We start from the raw sequence: 19,911 nt of genomic DNA, 5'->3' as shown, positions 1-19,911 counted from the left end.
GTGGAAAAACGCTTTGGTGGACACACGGCCTTATGAAGTGACGAGAATACTTTTTGTGCGCAAAAAACAAAGAAAAATAATGACTTTATTCAACAATCTCTTCTTTTCTACGTCATTCTCATACGCTGTTGATGTAGTGTAACAGTGCAGTGCTTCCTGGTTCTACGTCAAAACGCCGCCTCACTATTGGCCAGCTTCTGCGTCAGCATCACACGCATGTGTCATGGTGCTCACAGCGTCGGCCAATAGTAATGCGCCGTTCTAACGTAGAACCCGGAAGCTTTACACTACATCAACAGCGTAGGAGAATGACGTAGAAGAGAAGAGATTGTTGATTATTTTTATTATTAAGTCATTATTTTGGGGGGTTTTGCGCACAAAAAGTATTCTCAACGCTTTATAACTTTACATTTGAACCACTGTAGTCACACGGACTATTTTAAAGATGTCTTTACTACCTTTCTGGGCCTTGAAAGTTGCAATGATGTTGCTGCATATGGGTGGTTCAGAAACCTCTCGGATTTCATCAAAAATATCTTCATTTGTGTTCCAAAGATAAACAAAGTTCTTACGGGTTTGGAACAACAGGGTGAGTAATTAATGACAGAATTTTCATATGATTTTAGTTTTTTCGTTTTACTCAACTATAATAACCCTGGCTAGACGGGCACCAATACAGCATAAACTACCTTGAAAACAGGTCTTTTCTGCAGGGCTGTGCATTTGTTGGAATACAGAACTTGTCAACTTACCCTTCTCTTGAACATTTTAGATCAGGCAGCTGCGTGGACAGTGCTCCAAGTTCCAGAATACCAGTGGTGGTGCTTATCAGGACCTATGTTTGGAAAGCCCAGCGTCTGCAGAAGGCGATTACCTCAGTTCAGACGAGGACCTTCTTCAGAGCCACCTGCCTGTGACCGCCCTGTATCCGCATCACTCGTCACCTCGTCTGGACAGTCAAGGCAGCACGGACAGCGATGGAGAGGAAAGGAACCCCATTCAAAACCCCTGCCAAGACCCTCTGCCTAACCAGCAGCAGCTTTACCCGGGCATGGTGTGTGCCGAAGGACTCGAGAACTGAGATTCCTTGAAATTGTGGGACAAGGAGAACTGAAAACTTTAGAAAAAGACATAATAAGACTGCACAAAATGCACACACATATAGCGTGAGAGAGAGATTATGTACATTCACCCAAAAGCTGTCAGAGGTAGGGCAGGAAACTGATGCATAGCGCAACACTCTCATAGTATATGTTTCCCTCACTCTAGCTGTGTCCGAAATCTGAAAAAACGCCGCCTTTACTGGCAGTATACGAACGTATGATGGCACCAAGGCATATCCCGATCCAACGTTTGCCTTCCATCTGTTCGACTTATAATGTTACCACAAACCTGTGCATTCAGTTTGGCGGTTCGTGCTGAAATGACATCTGATAAAGAGATAAGAAACACAAGATTCTTTTTCATGTTTTTGAAAACTTGAGATTACATTTTATACAGAAATTGCATTGTATTCACAAAAGTATTTCTTTGGTTTATGTCTAAACTTCACTTGAATTTGTTCTAGATCATTAGACGTGACGTTTGGTGTCTTGGAAGCTGGCCTGAAACTAGTTTCCTAAGGCGGTACATTCATACAACCACATGGCAGCTTCCTTCGGTTTCGGACACAGCCTCTGTCTCTCTCTCTCTTATTCTTTCTCTTTGCCTTACTCTCTCTTTTACTGTCTTTTTGTTAGTGTGTCTGTTGCGCTACATGTAATTCTTAAACGTATTGTATTCATAGGACTGAATTCTCTCAGAGTGCTAGAAAGTTCGGTCATTTTCACCGTTTTCTCCTATCAAAGACAAACAGTGTGGCTTTGAAACTACCTCTAAGGGTGCTGTCACGATTGCCTGGTACGAACCCGAGTTCGATCGCTCCCCCCTCGTCACGACGCAGGAGAAGGCGGTAAAACACATAGCGTTGCTCAACTTAATTTTATATTATGGTTTTTGAACCTTTGGTTTTGTTTTCCAAGCATCAGCACATAATGGCACTTGCGTCTATCTGCCGCGTATGTACTGCAAATGTTCTAAAGAGCGCGGGAGTCCATTTCTGCTGAAGGCAAGCAGAATTGAGATAAGCATTCTCTCTGTTTGCAGTGCGTCAGTCACACTTGTCAGGAAATTGAGTGAGAACACACACAAACACAATTCACTTTTCACAAGAATAGTGCACTATTCTTTGCCGTTTTGTAGTATTAAAAGTGTGAGTAGTGTGTTCACACTGAAAATTCCTAAAAGAAAAAGTACACTTTAAATACTCGGATGATGCACTTAATTAACTCAAAAAATGAAGTGTGGAATGTTGGACACTTCATCCACTCATCTTTGACAGCTTTAATTAAGTAGTGGAGGGGGAGGGGCTTTCAGACCGATGTTGAATGACAAAGTAACCTTATAAAATTCATACACTGTTGAGTTCATAGTGCATAAGTACATAGTGTGTACGTGCATAGTGTAGGGTTGGGTATCTTTTGAATTTTAACGATTCCGATTCTGTTTATTAATTCTGATTCTTATCGATTCCTAATTTCGATTCCAAACTTGGATATCATTCACATTTCTTTTGTCTTAATGCAAAACATTAACAAATGCAAAACATGCAAATATTTTGACATATTTTTACTATTCAGTATGAGAGGCGGCTTTCTGTGCACACTTTTTGGATGTGTGCGCAGCACATAAAAAAGTGCACGAATCTTCTTGCGCTTGAATGGTTTAAAATCACTCAATTTTATTACTTAAGTATTAAGTTAGGATTAAGTAAGTACCTTAAGTAAGGATTTTTGATTCCCAACCCTAGCATTGTGTATAGTGCATCATTTGGGACGCAACTACGGATTTATAGAATCAAATGTCAGCAGCGAACCGTACCCCAGACCTCCCTGTTTTAGGCGGACTTGGGTACGTTTCGTGGATGCGCTCCCGAGTTCAGAAAACAACGTTCACATCATCCAAACTCTTACGTCAATCGAACCCGGGTGCGCACAAAAAGTGCTAGTGTGAAAGTACCCTAATTTAACCAGACGCTCCCTTTGAGCATACCAAATTCACCAATACAACAGCCATCTGGCTTGAAATGAGGTGGCAGAGGAGAGAAAAATTAAGGAGGAGTTTGGATTGGCAACATCCTATCAAATCTTTGGCTTTGGAAATCCTAGGACTGTCACGCCCAGTTGGTGCCTAATGTAGGGACCATCTCTCTCTTTGTCTACTGTTTCTTTAGAGGCTTGCAGCAGAAATGGTGCTGGACGTTCTTCATTTTTCTGTATTGTTCTTCTGAAGAGGATGTTCACCTCTTATGTTTTTCTCAAACGCAACAGACACTACAATCACTTTAATGAGAGGTAAAGGCTGAAGGAGAATAAGAATGAACAAAGTCGTATTATATAATATAATAGGGATGTTAATAGTTACATACATAGATGAATATTACCGTAGCTCATCCATGTATTTGTGTTTTATACAAAAACAAAGAAAGGTGATCAAAATTTTGGATGGAAAAAAAAAAACCATTCCAAAAGAAAACTATTGTGTGTCAACATTGCCAAATGTTTATTTTTTATGTTATTTATGTTTATTTCTTGTTTTTTTAATAATGTACATGTACTTCATGCATACAGAGGCCAAAATATTTAATATTTAATTCATACTATTCTTCTGTGCCAATCCTGAAAAACAGCTTGAGGCTGAAACTACAGGGTCTCCAGTAAAGAGATTAGTTTAAAAAAAGGTAAAGAAATGCAAAACAACTGCTGCTATGATATTTCTAGTTATTTTATTATTATTATTTTTAAATATGTTCACAAGTAGAGTAGATCTTTATGTCCAAGATATACTGTGAACTTATTATTGACTTGATGCTCATCGGCAATGAGTTGCCTAGACTTGTATTCGAACTTGATTTGCATTTCACAAATCTGCGTTTAACCACCAGTTACAGTCAGTTACTGATCCTGACTTTTAACGGTTAACGTGAGATTTTGAGTTTGCGCTGATTCTAAAGCAACTTCCTGAAGTGTTTGTGATGACTTGCTCATGGTTGTGTTATTGAAGCAAGTCTTTTTGACTTGTAGAGCTACTGCTTGCTTGCATTTGATTGAACTACAGAAGGTTTACAAACAAACGTAACTACTAAACTAAATGACAGTTGATACGAAATAATGTGAGATTTTGTATATATGCGTATATTGATAACAATTTTCTTCCTTTTAAGCAAGTTTGGTCACTTACCCACTATTTCTTAACCTGTCTAAGACTTCCATCTGTCTCGGCACTGTCTACGATGTCGTGCTTGTCTGACCACACTTGGTGCATCAGTGTCATTGCCTGTCCCCACTACTGCCTCATTCTGCTAAAGCTCATCGATCGTTGCATTAATCAGACGTTTTAGGTGTTTACGTGACTTTCTGAGAGCAAAACACTTCCGTCCCTCTGCTCAGACGCGACATTTGCACCCTTTATTGACAAAAAACAGTGAGAAGCTGCTCTCAATGTCTCTGACATTGATGCATTACAAGACATCAAAAAAGGCATTTACAGTATGTGCTGAATCTGAATGGGAAGCCGTTTGGGAAGTGTGTTCATAAAGCATATCTACTTTTGAGTGGTCAGCTCTCAAGATAATCTGGGGTTGCTGTTTTAATCTGAGACACTTGTCTTTTATTTTCTCCAGAATTGTTTATGAATGGAATTGATTGTGTGGAGTGGCTATTTTTCCTTTCATCAAACCTGTTATAACCCTTTTACTTTTCAAAATATCTCATGGACATGTTATAGCTGAAAGAAACAGTGCAAATTATGCATTCAGACTTGTATTTTATTTCATTTTGCAGTACAAATTAAAACTAAACTTGACACCTCCAGCATCAACTACTAGGTTTTTACTCTGATTTAGCACATCCTTCCTGTTCCGCAATGACCTTTGTAACATCTAAAATCATCCACAAAACTGGTTTCAGAACTGTGTAACGTTTATAAACCGGTGTTCTTTACAAGAAAAGCAGCAAGTAAAGGAAGTTGCCGTGCACCTTTCATTCGCTGGTCTTCAAAGCGAAACCTCAGAGGGTCCCAGTAGATGAAGAACTTATTCACGCAGTCATTTTACCAACATTTGTTCTGGTTTGGGACTGTTGGATTTCAAACAGTCGAAGGAAACTGTCCTCACAACTTGATTACAACACACAACGGTTTTGTGGTGTGCGTTTTAGCTTCTGAAGAATATTTGCTAATAGGAAATCAGAAATGTCTGTTTTGAAATGAACTTGAGAGAATGAGTTTGGTAACCATTGTTGTTAATTGAGTCGATTTTGTTTTAAAGTCATTTTTACAGTATGGTCGAACACATTTCTGTCTCGCACTGAGCTCATTGGCTAAATTATTTTGTGATCAGCAGAAAAAAGGATGAATGAAAAATGTGATGGTGATGGTGATGTGGTATTATGAGTCAGTTTTCCCTGCATAAGGTCCTTCGCATATCACAGAAACACTATTCCAGTTGAATACTGTTATTTGCAGCATCTTTCGTGAGTTTTATCTCTCACCATTTTTGTTTTTTGCATGTTTTTAAGGTTGTCATGTCAACAATGTTCATAATGAAACTCCGATTTGTTTCCTAACTACAACAACACTGCATAAATGCACCCTTTTATGCATGCAAACCGCTGGTCAAAAGAACACTGTTCATGTATTGTTTAATGCCTCCTATATCAGGATATGTTTTAAATGGTAGTATACTAAATCATTCCAACGATGCCTGTTTCTTTTTGTCCTCCTCTTTTTAAGATGAGAAGAAAGTGTGGTGTACCCCGCCTTATTTATTTGTATTTATTTGATTTATTTTTGTATATTGCACATGTAATATCATCAGTGTTACAAGCATACAGAAAATGTGAATACTATGCATTGGATGTTTTCAAATGTTTCAAACACAGTGTGCATTAAAACAGCAACCCCAAAAGCAGAGGTCAAAACGTCATCACATTATGCTTTCAGGTGTAGCCATATTAAATAAATGGCCAGCGAGGGCATGAAGTCATAAAGCAGAGGCTGGTCTGACATCATCTCCTCTATAGTGCTCCAATAGCTGCCTTACCTCCTTTCACCAGTCTGTAAATGTCCAATCTTCTCCCTGTTACATCCTCTCTCTCCTACAATTTTACTGATGTGTTATTAAGAATGACAGTACTAAAGATTATATAAATGGCAATGTTATCAAATGATGATCCAGTGTTCTGTATTTGATGATAAATAAAATGTATTTAAAAAAAAGAAGAAAAAAAAGAATAAACATTTACATTCGCAAAGTGCACATTTTGGTATTGCGTAGGTATTATTTTAAATGTATGATGTTTATGAACTATTTCCTTATTTACTCATTATTTAGAGTGATCAATTTATTTATGTGGAAAACATTTTTAAAACTCATCTGGCTTAACTAATAAACCTAGTCTAACCAAACTAACCAAAAGAGTTTCTTCCTATTCTCCGCCCCATGGTGAAATGTCACATTGGTTGGCCTAAATGCATGAGGACCTAATGTCAGTTATCTATATGGTTTCAAGGCATGGGCTAAAAAAGCAAAGTCTTGTTGCACCTCGCACAACCACATTGTCCACGGTTCGTCAAGTGTTTCTACAGTCTCATCACTTTTCCCTCTCTTCCTCTCTTCTTCATCCATCTGCATGGGGGTCTGAATCTGTTTGCTGCCTTCCTAGCAGGGGCAAAAGCAAATTTGAGTTTGAATGATGTGTCATAATCACACCTTCACAACCATATCGCACTGTTAGGCCTATTTATGGTTTAGATTTGCAATGAATGACTATTGCAAGAATTTTTGCAACTCAAGAGTGATTTTTTATTAGTCACATCCATGCACCGCTGAACAAAATAAGTGCTTTTCAGATGTATGCAACAGAACGTGTTTTCTTTTCGATGAGACCAGACCACCCTGATTTATTTTGCTGGTAGTTTTCCTTCGCACTGCAGAAGTCAGTATCATTCGAGTTTGTAGAGCTCGAGGCAGAGCGCGCGGCGGAAACTGACGCGTCTGTGGTCGGCCGGTGCTGTGAACGCGCGTTACCTCGCGAAGTTTCAGTTTTGCTGCGCTTTAAGGAACGCGCACCTGTCCTCAGTGATTTATTACTGCTGGTGACAGAGACACATACGACGCCGTAGTTCGGCCTAATCTCTTTGAAATAAATAGGCTACAGTTAGATAAAAGATAGCCTACTGCATTTAATGTGCATGTTATTATAGAAACACCTCGAAAAGACTATTGGCTGGCTCTGGGCGCATCTACTGGTAAGTCCTGACAATTTATTTAAGATAAGTTTAAGTTTAAGATAAGTTCGTATGGCACTTATGGCAGTAAACTGGCGGATATTTTTGAAAATAGCAACATTTTTGATTTGAAATTAGCATGTTTTATGTTATGTTAGCCTATACAAAATCGTGTCATTACATTTTGATAATACCCCTAAAACCGCATGTCCACATTAATACTTTAAATAATTAAATTATAAATTAATCTTAAAAAATAAATAAATATATATATATATATATATATATATATATATATATATATATTTGAAACGATATACTACGGTTCCCTGGAAGGAAGGGGTTAATATATTAGGCTATGGGGTTTTGCAGATATTTATGTAAACATTTTTAAAATGTATAGGCTATGTAATATTAATATCTTCATCCTGAAGATTATTGTTAAACAAGGTTACAAAAGGTCTGTTGATGTTTAAAATTAATAATTTATAAAAGTAATCACAGATATATATATATATATATATATATATATATATATATATATATATATATATATATATATAATTTTTTTTTTTTTTCTTCCATTAGTACCAATAGCAGAAACACAAAATGGCTTCTACCATGGCTTTAATACATGTGTGATATGTTTAATCAACAGTAAGATGTCAGCAAAAGATTTTCTGTCTGTGGTGATTCAATAGATAAAAAATAACTTTTAAACCACTGCAGTCTTTATTCAGTCATTCATTGAAGTAATGGTTAGATTTGCTTTTTATTTTTCAAACTTTATACAATTTTTAAATATTTGTTTTAGGTTTTGGAGGCTGCTTTTGTCCCAGTACTCAAGAATCAGTGAGTATTTGTGTGTGTGTGTGTGTATTTATATTTTACCAACCTCATGATGTCAAAGGATATACAAACATAAGACCAAAGTGATTTATCATAACAATTATCATCATCGTTTAAATTCAACTTACAGTATGAGCATTTAATAAACTCTAAGGCAATACGATGAGGTAACATGCTCACATTCAATTCATGTATTAAATTTTACTTATTATGCTGTTAAATATATATTTTAGGTACACCAGATACAGCAATTAAGGAGTTTTTTTTTTAAATAATATCAACTCAATAACCATATACAACAATATAAAAAAAATATTAGAAAATTACCACAATATTTAAAATTAAATTATTATTTTAACATCATAAAATGAGTCGATGTAAAATAGCAGGTGCTACAGAAATTCCTGTTTTCATATTTGAATAGCGTTCCCCTTGGCTAAAGCTCAATGTAACATTTCTTAAAATTATTGTAAATAATGAGAAGTCTAGTGTTTCAACAGAAAAACGCTGTCATGTAGTTCTGGTTAGCAGTTGAGAGTCTGACTTGCAAGATGACAACAGATTTCCGTTTAGTATCCTGGGTTCGTGTTCCATTAGTTATTAATAAAAATGCTTTATCCTTTTATTTGGGAAATGCATTTTTGCCCTCATGAAGGCTGTTACTTGCAAAATATGCTGAATCAGAGCTGATCATGCAAAGCGATATAGGAAACATTATTTTACACTCAACGGAATCTGTGCTTTCCTCTATAGTGTGAAAAAAAGGACATTTGTTCAATCAATATTCAATCCTCATTTAAATCAATGTTATGGTGAGATTTAACATGTAATTAAAATGCATCATGTCCCTATATATTTTCCTCTCTCCATTTTTAGCCCTGCACGACAGTCTTCCCTGTCACATCTAGCTCTCTCTGTTCATCATGCCTCGTTCGTTTCTGGTGAAGAAGAGCAAGAAGGGAGGCTTTCGTTCTTCTCTTCCCATAGCTGACGTGCCCTATCTAGGCCTGGTGGGCTGGTCTGTCCCCGTAAAAGTCACTACACTGCCAGAGGAACCAGGCCAAGAGATACAACCATATTCTCCAATCATGCAGCAAAATAGCACACTCAAGAGTCCCGATAATGGTTGGAAAACAGGTATTGATCAACAAGATTTATTGAGGGGGTGAAGGGGATCCTTTTTTTTTTTTTTTTTGGCAAAAGCTTAAAAAAAACACATACCTCTGCTTTTGTAGCAAAGCCAATACAGCAATAAATGTGTGCTGATATAATCAGATCGTCTTGTGTGATTAATACTGGTTCTTCATTGGTTTCTGCAGATCCAGCAGGTTTCCGGTACGGCCCTCCTCCTTCTCCAGTGCCCTGGTTACCTGTCAACTCTAGAGACATAGCAGACATGCAAGCGCTCAACAGCATAGACCGTTCTCTGACGAGTCCTCGGAGGGATCTGGGCCCCAAACACTGCAGCTTATGTGGCAAGGTAGAACATTTTGCGTCAAAAGTAAATAATAATAATAGTAATCATAAGACAATGTTATGTTCTTATGTAACACAAATGAAACACTGAAGCAATTTGTGTTTCAAATCCACTGTGTGATCAGGGGTCACTTGATCAGCTCCTCCAGTCCATAAATAATACATGACAAAACATTTTCCTTGAGTAGTACTGCTATATTTTGGCCTCTCAAGACTTTCCAGTGACAGGGGAAAAAGCTTTTCACTTCCTGAGGCGTCTTTTAACAGGTCTGTTTTGAACTTTTCCATTAGGTTTACTCGTCTCTTGCTCGCCTGGAGTCTCACGTGTACAGATCGCATGGTAGTCATCATCATGGTCGCTCTCTGGTATTCCATGACAGCAAGGACCCAGGGATGGCATGCAGGGTAAAGGTACAAACATTAGTTTGCAAAGATTTTTTGTGTATTCACAATCAAAAGTTAAATGTCTCCCTCTGGTGCCGAGTACTGTAACTGCAGCCTTAGTTAGTAGTTGAGGGGGATTCTTGAACTTTATTTCTAAACATCTAAACATCGTAGTACGGAGCCCGGGAAGTCACCTGTAGGGGAAAAAAAAATAAAAATCCGTGGCGACGGTTTGGCAATCCGTCCGCTCAGTTTATAAACCGTACTCACGAATTCTCAAACTGTTCCCTCGGTTTAACAAATCGTGCCCACGGATTAATAAACCGTACCCACGAGTATCTAATCCGTGCTCTCAGATTTGTAAACCGTGCCTTCAGTTTTTGTAATCTGTACCCACAAATTCATAAACCGTACCCACGCTTTCGTAATCCGTTCCCACGGGTTTGTAAACTGTACTCACGGATTTGTGACTCGCCCTCATTTTAGAAGAACACGTTGTTAACGAATCTTATTGTATAGTGTTTTATTGAATATTAAGTGGAATACATCAAATTGACAAACATGGGTGGAATATACGATTTAATATGAATGACGTGCATCAAAATCTTTTGTTTATTTGTGATATAATCTTAGCACTTTATTATTATTTTCTAACCTGTATTATGACTGATATTCGACGAATTGCTTTGTTAATTTTTTTGTAAGTTTTGGACAAAATATGTAGCCTAAAATGTAATAATATGAATAATTATAATAATAATAATTATTATTATTATTATTTGAGTTAATAACTATAAATGAGTTCACTAGACAGTAATATGTTTATCATAAAATAATTTATGAATGCTTTATTTTTAAGCAAAAATTATGCAAAAAATGTAGGCCTATTTTATCCAAAACTGTAAAAGGTTAGGTTATAGCCTATAATAATAAAACATTGATAAATTATTTGATGACAAACATATTACTGTATTACTAAGTTAACTCGTTTATAGTTCAATTATAACTTAAATAATAATAATAATTATTATTATTATTATTATTACATTTTAGGCTATATATTTAAAATACGCTTTTGTCCAAAACTTACAAAAAAATGAACAAAGCAATTCGTCAAATATCAGTCATAATACAGGTTAGAAAATAATAATAAAGTGCTAAGATTATCACAAATGAACAAAATATTTTGATGCACGTCATTCATATTAAATCGTATATTCCACCCATACCCGCTACAATTGAGAATCACTGTAAGCATTCAGACGTATGTCAATTTGATGTATTCCATTAATATTCAATAAAACAATAAACAATAGGATTCGTTAACAACGTGTTCTTCTAAAATGAGGGCGAGTCACAAATCCGTGAGTACAGTTTACAAACCCGTGGGAACGGATTGCAAAAGCGTGGGTACGGTTTATGAATTTGTGGGTACAGATTGCAAAACTGAAGGCACGGTTTACAAATCTGAGAGCGCGGATTAGAAACTCGTGGGTACGGTTTATTAATCCGTGGGCACGATTTGTTAAACCGAGGGAACAGTTTGAGAATTCGTGAGTAGGCCTACGGTTTATAAACTGAGCGGACGGATTGCCAAACCGTCGCCACGGATTTTTTTTTTTTTTTTTCCTACAGGTGACTTCCCGGGCTCCGTAGTACGTAGTATGTAGTTTAGTAGGCCTATACCTTTTTGTTTCTGTACATGCGAGTACACAATAAGCAAATACTTTTCAGAATTAAGTTACTTAAATTATATATTATAGTTAGTTATTACATATATACACTACCAGTCGAAAGTTTGTAATAATTACGATTTTTAAAGTTATTTTTTTTAAGAAGTCTCTTATGCTCACCAAGGTTGAATTTATGTGAAGATTAAATACAGTAAAGCAGTAATATTGTAAAATATTATTACAATTTAAAAAACGGTTTTCTATTTTAATATATTTTAAAATTTACATTTATTATACATTTATTCCTCTGAAAACTGGAGTAATGATGCTGAAAATTCAGCTTTGTCCGGCATCACATGATCCTTGAGAACATTCCACTGTGTGTATATATATAATTCTATTCACTGATTTTTATGAAAAAGCAAACATTATATACATATATATAAAATTCTATTCACTGCTTAAGCAGTTATTTTTTATATTAAAAAAAAAAAAAAACATATATATATCGTTTGCTTAAGCAGTCATATCATTAAGTTATATTGTCTCAGTGCATGTAATGATTTGTTCAGTTTGCATTTCAGGAACGAACATTTGAGTGTAAGGAATGTGGGAAGGTGTTCAAACGCTCATCTACTCTGTCCACCCATCTCCTGATCCACTCGGATACACGGCCATATCCCTGCCAGTACTGTGGCAAGAGATTCCACCAGAAATCCGACATGAAGAAACACACCTTCATACACACCGGTGAGACAAGTTGAATTGAAACATTGTATAGAATGCGGATTGCAATGGTTTTCTAATGTTCTGACAATAGACAACTTTTGCATTTTCCCCATTTTAATCTATACAAATGTTTCTATTCCCAGTATATTGAGTGCATGTTTTGATTGCTCCACATTTTAAACTATGGTTTACTTTGTGTTTTGTTCAGGAGAGAAGCCCCATGTCTGTAAAGTGTGTGGTAAAGCCTTCAGTCAGAGCTCCAACCTGATCACACACAGCAGAAAACACTACAGACCCTTCAGCTGAACACACACACACGCACACATACTGTTTCCTTCAGGAGGACCCGCTACTGAACAACAACCTTTGTGAATGTACATATATTAGCTTTACAAAACACAAAAAGTATTATAAATTATCAAGTGCATATTTTCTTCTATATGTTAAAACCAAGTCATTTCTTAAGCCAGCGTTGAGTGAAAGTGACATCTTAGCTGCACACCAGTAATACAATGAATGTGAGGAAAAATAGTGCACAATTAAATGCAATGTTGATTCATATCCAGTGATATAGAAATTAGTCAAACAGCAATACAGCTGACGGCCACAGGTTAATTTGAGTCACTGCATAATGTGTTTAAGCTATTTGTTTCACAATGTATGTTATGTTGAACTTGTGTATAAATGCACTATCAGCAACAATTCAGTATTTTCACAGCTTTATCTTCTAAAATCTATCTATTTAGTTGTCATACAAGTAAAACTTAAGCATAACAAGAAAATGATAGTTTCAAAGCTTTATTGCTTTACATTTGTTAGTGAGACAAGTGTACATCTGTCAAACAAAAAGAACGATGGTTTACAAGTTGGGCTTTATCCAGCTCAAAAGTCTTCTGAGAACTTCACAGAGGGATCTGGAGAGATAAAGTGCTTTGGGTAAATGAAATGCAACCAGCAAAATGAACAAATGACTAAAACAGGAGAGCGGGAAAACTGAGCTTCTCGTCAAGAGCTCTAGAGACTTTATAGTAGACCTATTCATGGCCAGAGATATAAATTATAGCCATAAATGCATACAGGGGGAAGACAGTACAATGGCTGACACTCACCTGCAAAGCAGCCCTCGACACACAGATCATCTGAGGGCAGACAAACCTCCGTTGAACACATAAAATAAATCTGTGACGAGTCATAAAAGAAGAGGTTTTAAAAGTTGATTCAAATTTTCTATTCTTCTAAACGCTTTTATTGCTGCTCTATACCTCTTCGTCTGCCTGCAGGTTGGCATCTTCAGACAGGAACTGGAACGTAGTGATCGTGAATCGTCTAACATGATTGGTCAGGGCCTCTGCAGGTGTAGCAGGAGGCTTGTGGGTTGGGGTCTGGTCAAGAGCATTTGGGCACCTTAAAAAGGTATAGAATTAATCAGTTGCTGGACCAGATAGTTCAATAGATAGATGATTTTCTAAAAAAAAAAAAAAAAAAAAAAAAAAGGAAGACACATCTCTCTTGTACCCGTCATAAATAATGATCCAGGCTGATTTTGCAGAGCGCGGGTATGCCACACAGTAATGCACCAGCAGTATAGCTGTGGGGTCTGGAGGGTTAAGCAGACGCACTTCAAGGTAAAGGGGTTTCCCCAGCAGCATACGCAGGGGCTGGTGGTATTGTGGGTAAAAGCTGTTGTAGAGCTCATCTGAATGAAAAGAGGCTGCAGTTGATGCACAAACCACTTTTTTTGTTGCAAAAGTATTTCATGTGTGCATCAGTTTCCTTAACATAGAAACGGAATACACTGCCAGAAAATTATTTATAAGATGATTCAGCAAGGTTTTGTTGAGAACAAACCTTCTGCGATCCTGAGCTGAACTCCAAACACCCCCTGAGCTTTGATAGAAGGGCCGAGGGAGGGGCTTTTCACCAGGTAACCCACACTTACCACAGATCCGGGTAAATACCGACACTCAACCACTAGCCTGGGACGACAGGGAACATGAAGTCTCAGCATGTGGCTCAGTTCTTTGAGTACTGGTGGGATTATATTTTCACACGTACCTTACAGGCGAATCTCTAGTGATGGTGCCGTAATTTAGACTGATGGGCTGCACAGTATTCAGGATCTCGACCATGTAGATGACCGTTTTACCCACCTCCTACAGACATTGAGTTAGACTTGCATGGACACACACTCTCAGGGTGTGTTCACACTTAGCAGATTTGGTTGGATTAAACCAAACTCTTCTGCGATTGCTCTGGTAGTGTGGTTCGGTTCATTTGAATAAATGTGAACACTGCTATCCGAACCCTGATGCGCTCCAAATGACCTCTAGTGCAGTTCGACTGACATATGAACGCAACACGGACCAAAAACATCTAAACAAACCAAAAACAGGACGTTCACAAGATGCGACCCTAAAAAGAGAAACAGAATACCTGGTTGTTCTCATCATAGGAGGTACATTGCCCATTACAGTTCAGTACAGGCGTTGGAACCGTTGTCTTCTTGCAGCAGATCTTTCGTTTGTGTGCAACAGACGAATTCCTGCCGCTGTTTTGACTCCTTTACACATTTTATAAGCTCTTTGTGAGTTCTCAGCTGGTAAAAATATCACCACTTGTACACACATGCTGGGATAAATGTGCTTGTTTTGTTTCGGATGTTTGGTTAGTTCCGTCGCAAAATGAGTGGCATTTGAAAGCTTGTTTCCGCCACAGAATAAAACATTTTAAAAGATAATTGCTACTTTTTATCTCGCAAGTCTGACTTTATTTCTCAGAATTGCGAGATATAAAACTCGCAATTCTGACTCTCGCAATGGCGAGTTTATATCTTGCAATTCTGACATCTTTTCTTAGAATTGTGTGATATAAACTCGCAATTACGAGTTATAAGGTCCAATTCTATGGAAAAAAAGACTGACTTTTTTCTCAGAATTGCATGTTATGTATGTTATGATATATAAGTCGCAATTGCGAGTTATAAACTCAGAATTGTGAAATATAAGCTTGCAATTTTGACTTTTTTTTTCCTCAGAATTGCATGTTTATATCTCGCTATTCTGACTTTATTACATGCAATTGCGACTTTATATCGTGCAACTCTGACTTTATATATCCCAATTGCATGTTATAAAGTCAGAATAGCGAGATATAAACATGCAATTCTGAGAAGAAAAAAAAAGTCAAAATTGCGAGCTTATATTTCACAATTCTGAGTTTATAACTCGCAATTGCGACTTATATACAGTGAGGAAAATAAGTATTTGAACACCCTGCTATTTTGCAAGTTTGCCCACTTGGAAATCAATGAGGGGTCTGAAATTGTCATCGTAGGTGCATGTCCACTGTGAGAGACATAATCTAAAAAAGAAAAAACAAGAAATCACAATGTATGATTTTTTAACTATTTATTTGTATGATACAGCTGCAAATAAGTATTTGAACACCTGTCTATCAGCTAGAATTCTGACCCTCAAAGACCTGTTAGTCTGCCTTTAAAATGTCCACCTCCACTCCATTTATTATCCTAAATTAGATGCACCTGTTTGAGGTCGTTAGCTGCATAAAGACACCTGTCCACCCCATACAATCAGTAAGAATCCAACTACTAACATGGCCAAGACCAAAGAGCTGTCCAAAGACACTAGAGACAAAATTGTACACCTCCACAAGGCTGGCAAGGGCTACGGGGAAATTGCCAAGCAGCTTGGTGAAAAAAGGTCCACTGTTGGAGCAATCATTAGAAAATGGAAGAAGCTAAACATGACTGTCAATCTCCCTCGGACTGGGGCTCCATGCAAGATCTCACCTCGTGGGGTCTCAATGATCCTAAGAAAGGTGAGAAATCAACCCAGAACTACACGGGAGGAGCTGGTCAATGACCTGAAAAGAGCTGGGACCACCGTTTCCAAGGTTACTGTTGGTAATACACTAAGACGTCATGGTTTGAAATCATGCATGGCACGGAAGGTTCCCCTGCTTAAACCAGCACATGTCAAGGCCCGTCTTAAGTTTGCCAATGACCATTTGGATGATCCAGAGGAGTCATGGGAGAAAGTCATGTGGTCAGATGAGACCAAAATAGAACTTTTTGGTCATAATTCCACTAAACGTGTTTGGAGGAAGAAGAATGATGAGTACCATCCCAAGAACACCATCCCTACTGTGAAGCATGGGGGTGGTAGCATCATGCTTTGGGGGTGTTTTTCTGCACATGGGACAGGGCGGCTGCACTGTATTAAGGAGAGGATGACCGGGGCCATGTATTGCGAGATTTTGGGGAACAACCTCCTTCCCTCAGTTAGAGCATTGAAGATGGGTCGAGGCTGGGTCTTCCAACATGACAATGACCCGAAGCACACAGCCAGGATAACCAAGGAGTGGCTCTGTAAGAAGCATATCAAGGTTCTGGCGTGGCCTAGCCAGTCTCCAGACCTAAACCCAATAGAGAATCTTTGGAGGGAGCTCAAACTCTGTGTTTCTCAGCGACAGCCCAGAAACCTGACTGATCTAGAGAAGATCTGTGTGGAGGAGTGGGCCAAAATCCCTCCTGCAGTGTGTGCAAACCTGGTGAAAAACTACAGGAAACGTTTGACCTCTGTAATTGCAAACAAAGGCTACTGTACCAAATATTAACATTGATTTTCTCAGGTGTTCAAATACTTATTTGCAGCTGTATCATACAAATAAATAGTTAAAAAATCATACATTGTGATTTCTGGATTTTTTTTTTTAGATTATTTCTCTCACAGTGGACATGCACCTACGATGACAATTTCAGACCCCTCCATGATTTCCAAGTGGGAGAACTTGCAAAATAGCAGGGTGTTCAAATACTTATTTTCCTCACTGTATCACACAATACTGAGATAAGTCAGAATTGCAAGATGTAAAAAAAAATAAAAAAAATAAAGTCTTGTTTTTGTTTTGTATCTTTAGGTTCTGTGTTAAACATGACAGTGTGAACGCCAAGCGAACCAGGACTAAATGTATAATTTTCTGTTTTGTTCCGGATCAAAAGAGAATGAACTACAAGTGTGAACACACCCTCAGATACATACCTACTGCAACTAATCTACTCACATATCTGTGCACCCCACATTCATCCAGCGGGATCTTGAAGAGGGCCAGGTCAGCTGTAACTTTGTGGGGTGTGCAAGAGCTGTTGCCAGCCGTGACAAGGGTGGCTGGGGAAAAGGGCGGATCCGCGGCAGATGAGTGAACCGAGAAAACAAAATGTCGATCCATTGTGCATTCTGATTGGGATACACACAAAATTGCACAGGTGTTAAGTACCATGTTTCTCTTATGGAAAATGTTCCTGTTTGATTCTAAGAAATAATTAAGCTGTTTATCCAGCTCACCGTCCATGGGGTAATAACACGACTGGCTGTCTTCACAATAACAGCAGCCTCTGTCATGGCACTCTGATGATGATATAGCCACAGATCCACAGACCAGCCGCTGCTCAGGTGCGACATTACATGATTCTACACGACAAAAATGTGAAATTTAAAAATGTTTTTTTAGAAAGTCACAATGTTTGAATCCATTCATAAGCAGTGTTAGGGGTAATGCAGTACAAGTAGCACGAGTTACAGGGGTTGGCAACTTATTAAAAAACAAACAAGCAAGCCCAGCCCAGCCTAGTCTAGTGTAGGCAGACCTTCAGACTGAAGGCAGAAGGTCTGGAGTCCATGGCAGCTTTAAAGTGCCCCTATTATGCTATTTTAAAGTTTCTTAATTTTGCTTTGGAGGTCTCCTACAACAGGATTACATGCATCAAAGATGCAGAAACACTTTCATTTTCTCATAATATACATTGCACATCACCACATTGTTCAATGATTCTTAAACGACTCGTTGGATGATTCAGTCTTTCTAAATCCCTCCTTTCCGCGAGCTACTCTGCTCTGATTCAGCCATTGACGTTCAGCCATTGATTGCTGGGTGTGACGTCTGAGGCTGAGACTAACCCCAGTCCAGATGCATTACTTTTAAAAGTAACTTTCACCAACACTGTCGAGAAAGATTCATACTGTACCTTGACTGAAAGAAGCCTGACATGACAGCAAGGACTCAACTGTGCGCCCATTCGGTGTTCGATATTTTAATATAATTTGGTACTGTCCATCCTGATTAAAAGAAACAAATATTCATGAAGTCAAAGCCATACAATATGCATAACATTGAATGACATCACAGACCTTATGAGTCATGTGACATGAAGAGTAAGGCAGGAGGACGTTGATGGCACCATCTTTATCCCTTCTTACAGAATATCCACAATGACTTGGAGCCTCCAAAATAGGAGCAGCTTCTGTTTTGATCCCACTGGAAGCATCTATAAAAGAAAATGACAGATTTTAAAAAACTTTTTATATAAAAACATTTTTAAAATATTAAACAAATTTACATAAATCACTTGACCTCAAACAACCTATAAATGCCCCATTTTCATGGGAATTGATCAAACGCAGATGTTTTCGCCTGAACCGACCTCAAACTCACCTTGCACAGTGAGGCCAGATGTTGGTCCAGGTGGCAGTTTTACACTCATATGTTGGCTAGAACACGCCACCTGAAATTTAGGTGGTGGTTGAGCGGGTGTGTCTCCAACATGGTGACACTGAAGCTGTAAGGTACGAAATCGCAGTTGAGGGGAATACCAGAACCTGACATATAGAGAGATCACTGTAGGGGACTGAAGAGGTAAAAAGGAGAGGAAAAGAAAGGAGAAAGAGTGAAAAAGTGTCATATGATACCTGACAAACACAGGACAATGTGTAGAAAGTAACTGAACGACATTCCTAACTCAACCCTAAACAAATAATTAAAGAAAATCATTTAAAAATGTACATTAAAAATATATATTAAATAATAATATAATATGATATATATTTCATTATGCAGCATTGTTTTTGTTTGGAAAAGGGGTGAACCGTCTCATTACCAAGACCAGTTGCTTATTAACATTCTTCTAAGCATTCTACAAAAACAGGAAAATGTTTATGTATTAACCTATTAATTTATTCAACTTAAACAATTAAAAAAAAAAAAGGTTAAAAGGTAAAAAAAAAAAAAAAAAAACACTCTTTAATCATACCCATTGTGTCTGTAAACTATACAAACAACAATATATTGACTTCCAAAGTCACTTTTTGTAATTATTTGAGCTCATTGCCATATTTAATTAATCTGATTACATTTACATGACTAGAAAAAAAAATTTGCGTTTCAATATATTTGCTGAAATCTTTACCTAAATTTGCTTACAATTACTGTTACTTTTATAAGAGATTTGTGAAAAATACAAAAGTTTGAATTTAAGTTTATTATTCCATTTTAATTCAATAACCGGGTTATTCAATGACACATAGGAATGTGGTGAATCTCAGCACTGAGGGCTCACCTTTTTGTGTGTGTGGCAGGAAGGTAGTGGTGAAGAAAGCTCAACACTGCCACCTCTGGAGTG

At 37.6% G+C, this 19,911-nt stretch overlaps 1 protein-coding gene across 2 annotated transcripts in view; it reads left to right on the top strand.

Annotated features, from left to right (window-relative positions):
* Positions 1 to 13,139, top strand: part of evi5l (ecotropic viral integration site 5 like) — a 49,583-nt gene extending 36,444 nt beyond the window's left edge. The window contains exons 20-24 of one of the 2 annotated variants that reach the window (XM_084097196.1): positions 773 to 980; positions 9,495 to 9,655; positions 9,943 to 10,062; positions 12,293 to 12,458; positions 12,646 to 13,139. In XM_084097196.1, coding sequence (XP_083953322.1) covers positions 773 to 980; positions 9,495 to 9,655; positions 9,943 to 10,062; positions 12,293 to 12,458; positions 12,646 to 12,743 — 753 coding nt within the window. In that variant the 3' untranslated portion in view covers positions 12,744 to 13,139. Of the gene's footprint in view, positions 1 to 772; positions 6,356 to 9,494; positions 9,656 to 9,942; positions 10,063 to 12,292; positions 12,459 to 12,645 lie in introns of those variants that run through there. The other variant, XM_084097195.1, reaches the window with a different exon arrangement.
* The last annotated feature ends 6,772 nt before the right edge of the window (positions 13,140 to 19,911 follow it).

Source organism: Abramis brama, assembly GCF_963993115.1.
Source record: "Abramis brama genome assembly, chromosome: 2".
NCBI lineage: Eukaryota > Metazoa > Chordata > Actinopteri > Cypriniformes > Leuciscidae > Abramis > Abramis brama.
This window is presented reverse-complemented; position numbering and strand designations above follow the sequence as displayed.